Source organism: Brassica oleracea, chromosome C9 (genome assembly GCF_000695525.1).
Source record: "Brassica oleracea var. oleracea cultivar TO1000 chromosome C9, BOL, whole genome shotgun sequence".
NCBI classification, from domain to species: domain Eukaryota; kingdom Viridiplantae; phylum Streptophyta; class Magnoliopsida; order Brassicales; family Brassicaceae; genus Brassica; species Brassica oleracea.
In genome coordinates, this window is record NC_027756.1 from 14,130,436 (window position 1) to 14,140,516 (window position 10,081).

At 29.0% G+C, this 10,081-nt stretch overlaps 1 protein-coding gene across 1 annotated transcript; it reads right to left on the reverse strand.

The window, feature by feature from the left end:
* Nucleotides 1-767: 767 nt before the first annotated feature.
* On the reverse strand, nucleotides 768-1,364 carry LOC106317648 (agamous-like MADS-box protein AGL97). The gene has a single exon (XM_013755435.1). It carries the CDS (start codon nucleotides 1,362-1,364, stop codon nucleotides 768-770), a length of 597 nt encoding a protein of 198 aa, XP_013610889.1.
* Nucleotides 1,365-10,081: the final 8,717 nt, after the last annotated feature.

Sequence of the window (10,081 nt, forward strand, 5' to 3'; positions counted from 1 at the left end):
TGATTATAAAATAATATAATAAAATTATCAAAACATATTTAAAAAATAAGATAATTTTTATATATCTTGTGTTGCTATCTGAAAACAATATTTTATTATAAAAATTAAAAAAATTAAGATACAAAACAATTAATAATTAAGTATTAGTCAAGCAAATACATTTATATAAATATTTTTTCTAAACTATCTCTAAGAGATGAGTTTTTTAAGAAAATTAGCACAATAATAAGTATATATTTTGATGAAAAATATTTGACACATATAAATACTTTGATGTTTGATTTAAAAATTCGAAAACATAAATATTAACTTATTATGCTGATTTTAGATTAAGAAGACATAAACTAATAAGTAATCATAAAAAGATTAGGACATAACTTAGGTTAACCCCCTAGGGTGAACCTTTAAATTCACCCCACCCTTTAGGACCAATCAAAATGACACATAGATTATTAATTAAAAAACATTAAATTAAATAAGAAATAGCTACAAAAAATAAAAAAGCTAATTTTAACGACGCCAACGCTTCTAGCTAAACCCTAATCTAGGTTTATAGTCTATTTTTTTGGTTTAAGATATATAATTTGAGTTTAGGGTCTAGGATTAGGGTATAGGGTTTGGGTTTAGGGGTTTGAATTTGGGTTTAGAATTTAGGGTATAGGATTTAGAATTTAAGATTTAGGGTTTAGGGTTTCGCTGGAAGCGTTAACGTCGTTAATTAGATATAAACCTAAACGAGACATGTTGAATAAAATAGCAATATCTAATTAAAGTGTATCAATCTTGACATCACCAAAAAACCCATCATTAGGCAGACTATCCTCCACATACTCTACCAAACTTCCAGAAGCTCCTTCAAGTCTAGTAATTTGATTCGTCATCTCTTCGTTGTTGTTTGTTTCGGTGTCACAAATCGGAAGAACCTCCTCTTGATGGATCACTAAAGCACCACCACTTTGATTACTCTTCAAAGCATCTAATCGTAGCCTCAAATTGTTCAACATCCTAGAAACCGCATCAGTAGCTTCTTTCAGTTCATCTATGTTCTCCGATCTTTCAAAGCCTTCGTCTTCCCACCAAAACCCTAATCCTGACTTGTTCTCTTGTTCTGTCGGAAGAGGACACGTATCGTTGAGCAGAGAGGAAACAACGTGGTCGACAGAGGAATGTCCAAAGGAATAGAAAGCAGCGTGAGAATTGGTAGAAGGAGGAGTCGCTAAGATTGCGATTTGAGCAGAGGAAGAGAGAAGACAGAGCTCAGCAGCTTTGCGGAAGAGACCGTTACGTCGTTTCGTGAAAGCCACAGATTTCACTGTCTTCTTTTCGATCTCCTCAATCTTTATTTTACGTTTTGTGCCTCCCATATTTGATGTTGTGACAAAGAAAACGAATTATGCAGACAGAGATAGATTGTTTGCATGCATCTTCCTCTCCTTATACTAGTCTATTAGTATTGATTCGATTCTTTATTTAGAAGTTTTCCATAATGGGTTATGTTCTGAATTACCATTTTTACTACTTATGTAAATACGCAAAAGTCTTCCTTTTAAATGGACTGATTATTCCTTTCTTGGACATTCCGTAAAAAAGTAAAACTACACAAGTTTGAATATGTCCTAGACTATATTTGGGAATTGATTTGTATATGTGTCATCACTACATTAACTTTCACAAAAAAATGATCACATGGTTTAAAAGAAATATGACATGGCATAAATCTAATTGTGACATGTAACATTTACTATATTTAGACTTATGTTTTTGGTAAGATTTCTTAAATATAATAATGATGATTTTCTATATACAGATTTATATTTTTGGAAAAGTTTCAAAATATAGTACTAACTAATAAATTTTATATCAAAAATATTTTTTCTCAGTAAATATTCATTTTGGTAAGATTTTATGATACCTAATAACTTTTCTATATTTATTAAAATAATATGTTTTTATATATAAATAATAATTACGAATATTAAAATTTTACATCAATATATATTAAAATAAGTGTAGTTTAAAATATATTTTATCAACGTATATAAGTTATTTTTATTTCATGTATATATTATTAGAAATAATTTATATATTTACAAATAGACATATTTAAAAATGGTAATTAAATAAATAATAATATAATAAAGTAACTTTATAAATTTCAATTATTTTTATCAAAAATTAGATAATGCAAAATTAAAAGGTCATGGCTTAAAAGAAATATGACAAGGTATAAATCTAATTGTGACATGTAAAATTTAGTATATTTAGATTTATGTTTTTGGTAAGATTTCTTAAATATAGTAATGATGATTTTCTATATACGGATTTATATTTTTGGAAAAGTTTCATAATATAGTAATAACTAATAAATTTTATATCACAAATATTTTTTCTCAGTAAATATTCATTTTGGTAAGATTTTATGATACCTAATAACTTTTCTATATCAATTAAAATAATATGTTTATATATATATATTAAAATAATATGTTTTTATATATATATAATAATTACGAATATTAAAATTTTACATCAATATATATTAAAATAAGTGTAGTTTAAAATATATTTTATCAACGTATATAAGTTATTTTTATTTAATGTATATATTATTAGAAATAATGTATATATTATTAGAAATAATTTATATATTTACAAATAGACATATTTAAAAATGGTAATTAAATAAATAATAATATAATAAAGTAACTTTATAAATTTCAATTATTTTTATCAAAAATTAGATAATGCAAAATTAAAAGGTCAAAGTAAACTTGAATAAATCAAACAAAAAAAATTACATTATGGTTTTATTTTTTAAACTAATAAAACTAAAATATAAAAATAGAAAATTTTATTTATATATAACATTTTTAAATATTTTATATATGCGCATGGCGCAGGAAAACTCCTAGTTTACCATGAATGGAATGTACTACTAAGAGGAAGTCCGAATTTTTCCATATGTCAATACCCTAACCTAAGAATGGTTCCGTGCGCGAGAAGTAAACACCCTATATCGTCTCTTATGCTTCTGTTGAGTGCTGCAGCTACAACGTGATAGCAGAAAGAGATGCTTCACAGGAAGTAGAAGTCGAACTGGCTTTTGGAGGAAAGAAGAGTGATGTCAACGGTTGTGATCGTGAAGAGGATGAGAAGATCTGATAAAATATTAGATCACTTCCAATGGGCTCCAACGGGGTTCTATCCATTGAAATTCTAAACTTGCAATTATAGAATGTATGCACGTGACTTGGGCATGGGTAATATAATTAAAAAGGATAAGTTGACACGTATAGTCTTATGGAAAAGGATGATTTGAACCGTGGAAATCGCTATATTCCCACATCGGTTGGTTATCATGTCTATCAAGGGTTTATAAACAGTTGCATACAATAAAATATTTTCAATTGGTGGGAGTTGGGAGTTCATGATTCAGATTCGTGGAGATGGTACCCCGAAGCTTGAAAGATAAAGGCACACCATTTCTATTGGATGACATGGACCAACCTATTCTCTTACTGGTTGAGGTTTTTGAATTAAGACGCGCAAGATTGCGCTATACAATAGGGAAATTTTTGCGAATACCACGTTCATGATACCACTTTTCATATTTACATTAACCACTTTATCCTCACTTTTAATGATGGGTAAAAAACACTTATATCTCTAGGATTAACTAATATATACTTACAGTTTAGAGTTGGGGGATAGGGTAGGGTTTTAGGAGGGGAAATTTTTATGTTTACCACTTTCATGATACCACTTTTCATCTTTATCACCACTAAAGAGACATTTTCAAAAATATCTTCTTCATTAAGTGGACTCTTAAAACATTATTATCTATATATATAATAGATCATTATTTAAATAAATAAAAAATAAAAATATTTTTTTTTATGTTTTCAAATTATACTTTTTCAAATTCAAACTTTTTTATAAAAATAAACTTTTGAATTTTTTTTCGATTTTTTTAATTATTTTTTTCAAAATTTCTTTTTGAAAATCGAAAATTATGTTTGAAACTATTTTTTAAATTTTTTTTATATTTTTAATTATTTATTTATATTTATTAGAATCCTAAATTTCACATTCCAAAAACCCTACCCCATCCCTCAACTATAAACCCTAAGTCCAGATTAGTTAACCTATAAGTGTATTTTACCCTTCATTAAAAGTGAGAGTAAAAGTAGTTAATGTAAACATGAAAAATGGTAATGTTGTATTTGTGGCAATTTCCCATTTATTTTTCTTTTTTAAAAAATGAGGGTAAAAGTGGTTAGTGTAAACAAGAAAAGTGGTACGTGGTATTTTTGACAATAATAATTCATATTTAGTTATATTTCGAATTTGTGAAATGTTAATCTTTAAAGAAAAATAGTTTTGGACGATCGAGGATTGAATATTTACCACGAATGTGGTCTACTACTTTAAGGATTTTCGAATTTTCCCATGTCAAAACCCTAACCTTAGAGATAGTTCGGTGCGCAAGAAGTAAACACCCTGAACCTCTCTTAGGCTAAGACGTGAGATCAGAGAGAGATGCTACGTAAAATGTAGAAGTACTCGACACTGGGTTTTGGAGGAAAGAGTAGTGACGAACATTAGGGTTTCCGATTTTAGAATGTTTGCACGTGACGTGACTTGGGATGGCAAAACTTAATTAAAAAGGATAATTTGACACGTATAGTCTAATGAAAAAGGATTATTTGAACCGTAGAATATCCGACACTATATTCCCACATCGGTTGGTTATCGTGTTGATCAAGGGTTTATAAACAGTTGCATCTTATAAAAGATTGTCAATTGGTGGGAGGTAGGAGTTCATGATTCAAATTCATGGAGATGGCGTCCCGATGATCAAACGGATTAAGGCTCCATCTCTATTGGATGACATGGACCAACCTGTTCTCATACCAGTTGACCTTTTTGAATTAATTGTTAAAATATTATCCCAAATTGATAAATTTTATGGGACACATGTACTTTAAGCATAAGCTTGATTAACGGCAGTGTTTTGAAACCCGACCCGGACCCGCGGTTGAACCGGTAAACCCGGCAACCCAGAAAAAATCCGGTTTGGGTTTTGTGAAAAACCTAATATTTAGAAACCCGCAAAAACCCAGTAGAACTCGGAACCCGATACCGGTTGAACCACTGGTTGAACCAATAAATAATTTTTACTTCTTTTTTTAATTTTTAATTATGTTTTAGATTATATTTTATATTCTAAATTTCTAATTAAGAAATTATATACTGACAAAAAAAAGTTAGGTTTTTCCTTTTCAGTTTTATATTTGTGTTTTTTAGAATTTAATGAAGATTTCACTATGTCACTTGAAGAAAATAAAGTGAACGATAGTAGAGAGAACCAAAACTAGTTGATGTGATTTGGTGTTTATTTATTTCCGTTATTGATAATTTATTATAATGATTTTTTACTTTTGGTTTATTTTGTATTTGAAATTTAATTTATTATTCACATTAAACATTTAAATATTTATAAATTTTATGTCTTGATTTTTTTAGATGTCATAACTCTTACCTTGTTAGACAAAATTATAAATAGTCTAAACTATTTTTTAATATTTTGTATATCAAATGAAAATAAAAATATAGAAATTAAAGTTAAGAATTTTCTGAATGTTATTAAACATAAAAATATACATATCCAAACTATTATTTTATGTTTATAAAAACATTTAGAAAATATTAAACTTTAGTTTCTATATTTTTATTTACATAGCTGATATATTATTATATAATAAAATTAATTCATTTATTAACCTGCGGTTTGCCCGCGGTCGACCCAGTGATCCACCCGCGGTCGACCCAGTGATCCACCAACCCGGTAAGTCGTCTGGTTCAGTGTCCGGGTCGGGTTTAAAAACATTGATTAACGGGAATCACTAAATCAAATCCCAAAGCCTGTGGGAGAATGTCATGAAACCTTAGTCTTGAACATGCTTCCATCCTGTTATAGCTTTTATAGAATCAATATACCTTTTCCTCTCTTCCTCTACTCTTTTGTCTCAATTATGTTTCCTTTCTTCTGGATTCCTACGTTCTGCAAACCCAACGATTGTGGTGGAAGATCTTTAAGTAACGTCAAGGGCACGCGCATACTTCTTAACTTCTCAGCCATGTTTCAATAATTTATCATATCATATTGTATTTGTATACGATAATAGTGCATTTAGGGACTTTCTTCCTAACCCTTGAACAACATTGTGAGCAACATAACTTTGGCAGTTTTTCAAGAATGTGAACCTGATTAATCAATAAACTAAAACAGAAGCAAAGACTAGTCATAATTTTTAAATTTCTAACACTAAAACCATCTGATTAGAGCATGCCTAACAAGAGAGTCGACACTGGACACCGGTTATCAGTAGCAGAGCTAGAAACTTATCTTATCAGAGTCATAAATCAATTTACAATGGATTTAAAACATAACATTTATAAAAAGAAGATTTTAGTCAGAAAACTGAAATGAAGCTGAAAAGGAAAGAAGACAAAAGGTTGAGGATTTAAATTGAAAACAAAAGAGGTCAGAAAGTAAGATTTAGAAGGGTCAAGTCATGATATATGAATAAATACAAGGCGATTTTGCAAATTTGGTAGGGTCAGCTGACATTAATAAGCTGTGAATGGCTCCACCCCTGCCAGTTATTTTTGGCTCGCCACAACAAGGTTATTTTACAATTGAAAAATTGGTCAAGTCCTTTTGTACAATAATTAATTTTTTTTTTTTTTTTTTTGATAACTCTGGTATCTGGGCAGCAACATTCCCAACTATCCCTCTGTAGGGGGTCCAGCGCCCCAACGGAAGGGTTGTGGCCAAGGCTCGAACCCGGATGGCGAGCAGTACAGCTGTACCTCCTTTACCATCAAGCTACGAGCACTTGGTTCAATAATAATAATAACAATAATTAATTCTTGTTTTGCTTAGATGATGATTCCCTATACAATTAAATGATCGGAAAGTGTTTTCACTTATAACATGAAAGTCTTGGGTCATTTAAGACAAAATTAACATTATAGGCATATCTTAAAATTGCTAAAAAAAGAGAGGCATATCTTAAAAATTGCGTCAATTTATTATCAAAATAGAAATGTCCCCCCTTCTATACGTGAGCTTGTGTATAACAAAGAACATAAAAACGTAACTAGGAAAAAATTTGTATTCTTAGTATTATTCATTGTAGGTTTTAGACAAGTGTCCCACCACAAAATGGAGAAAGAAGGGGGGGAGTGGAGAGAGATTGTGAATTTATATTTATAATCTATGTTTCTTAAATAGAATATAATACAACAAAAGTATATATGTCAAAGTGAACATATAGTTTTACAAAAAAATATAAGACTGAGAACAAAATGAAAAAGAACAATTTTTTTGATAGATATCTTTATGTTTATAAAAATTATAAAATAAAAAGGCTTTTTGCAAAAATGACTCAATATTCAAAGTTAAACACAAAACTAATCCATGATTTTTTTGGAACTTTCATTTGTTTTATTCACCCCAAAAAATTCGGATTATTCACGAAAATGCAATTTTTTTTCAACTTCATCTTCATCAAGTATTTACAATATTGTCATTGTCATAAATACACCAACCACCATGAACAACTAATTTGAAGCTCTTAATACACTTAAAATTTGATTTTCACTTCCTCCTATCTCATTTCTTATGCACTAAAACAACGTCTCTTTCAATTTCTCTTAAATTCATCCAATAAACTCAAGATTCAGATTCTAAACTTTTTAAGGTTCATAGAGCCTTTCAAGTTCATGATTCTTGGTCATTAACAAGTGTGTCGCTTTCGTGATGAACTTTTGTGAGCTTGGAGAAACTAACCAAGTTATCTCACTGGTTGAAGGCATGAAATCAATTTTTTTTTTCAGATATGTTTGCCAAGAAGACTTCTGTATAAGACTTCTGGTCGTAGAAGACTTATACGGAAGTGTTATGGCCAATGCAGAAGTTAGTTTTGTAATTGACTCTATGAGTGTTTTTTAGAGACGATTTCTCTGGAAATATTTCAACTTTTTTTTGTTAACAAAAAAGTCTCGAAAATACAAGAGAAGTAAGTCTTCTCGGATAAACAGGTTAGTTGTGCAATTGACCGAACTGTGTCAGTTTGACTTTCTTAGAAGTCTTCTCATTATCGGTGAAAGTCGTCTCAGATTACTCTTGCAATTGTGAAAGCGGTCATATCTTAAACAACATGCTTATATAGTTAAAAGACTACGTGAGTATAGTCTTTTAACTATAAAAAAAATTACAGAAATTAGGAAAGAGACACAATAGAATCTTAAACAACATGCTTTTAGAATCCCACAAAAAAAATTATGCCATGTGTACAATTGTAACTGGTTCAACTTTTTAACAATTATTAAAAAATAATAATAATTCAGTTACATTTAAATACTAATATTATTTGGGTAAAACCCCTTTTTAAGATATTCACCCGATTATTTTCATAGATCTCTTTGGTTTATTGGTTGTTATATTCCGATCTTGTTACCCAGATCACTTCAAGTTTGAGTAATAGAATAATCGTTTGTCGCCAAAAAAAAAAAAACATACTCACCCGATAAAGGTGATCTTAGGCCAATCTTATCAGTTAGTTCCTCAAAAAGGGGTTCTGAATTAATTTAATTGATTTTGTTTTTAAGTTAAATTAAAATGTAAATTAAATGTCCGAACTACTCGTCCCTTTCTTACTAATAGAGAAGCAAAATAAAAAATAAACCTTTAGTTTGATACTTATTTGCATCTATACCTTGCTGAGGTGGCAGCCTCACAAAACTCATCAAGCTAAATAATTAAATGACCATTTTTTACTTGAGTATTTACAGAAAATGCCATTGGTATAAAACATTATGTTACGCTGTCATATAATTTATGCTACTTATGGTCACATTTATTCATCATCGTAAGAGGTGAAGGAAGCTGTTTCCAAGCATCCTTTAGCCACCAACAAATTTTCCTGTAAAATAAATATGTTCAAAATAACACTGTACAAACTTGCTTTATGAAGTATTTTTTTGACAAAGTAAAATAAACATGTTCAAAATAACACTGTATCAATAAGGTTTAGCATGACAAATAATAAATTTAAAATTAGATTCAAGGGTTCAATGGATGCGTGGCTCATTATATAGAGCTCAAAAACAAACGAAACATTGGAATTAGTTACACTGCAGAAGTTACGACATTCTATGATTTGATAGTTTATCTGGTACCTCATCTCATATCATTGGACTCAGAATATTTCAGAAGACATGAGATGAGTAATTACTTTGTTTACAGTATACCGGTAAAATATATATGAACAAGATCCATAAATATTCATCAAACTATACATGATCACAAATATATAAACATTATAATATTTGGACACTTTAAGTGTTACATTTGAAGTTTGAAATTCGTTTTTTTTTTTTGGAAATCTAATTGGTGATCAATTCATGTTTCATTAGTTTCAGCGTTTAGTTTCATTGGAAATGTATTGTGCACATGCATGAGTATCCCTTATGATAATCATAACGAATTAGGTATATTTAACTTGAGTGAACTATACCAAAGTTCATCGAGATGTTCACGGTTTAATCTAATTTGTCTTCACGGGTCTTAAGACTGCTTTTGGTTTTGTTAGTTAGTTATGATATCCCCTATGTATTATTTGTGAAACATTACAACTTCTTTTTGTAGTCACATGTCAATCACTAGGATGATTCTTAGAATTATTAGAGAAATAAGTTGGTCTACCTAATTATATAATAAGCTTTTTATTAAACTAACCATAAATTCATTATTAATGTCATTTATTATTTCCTTAAATAAAGATTACGGAATTGCGTAATATGGATAAAATATATATGACAATTAATGATTTTAAATAATAAAGATCTGATAAAAAGTATTTTCTATCAAATTTGTTTAATTTAAAACTATTAAAATAATTTAAAAAAAAAACACAATAACAATATTATAAAAAATTAGATTTTTCTGTATATTTTATATTTTGAATTTTAAAAAAATGACTATAAATTACTAAAACTGTTAAAAGTCTCA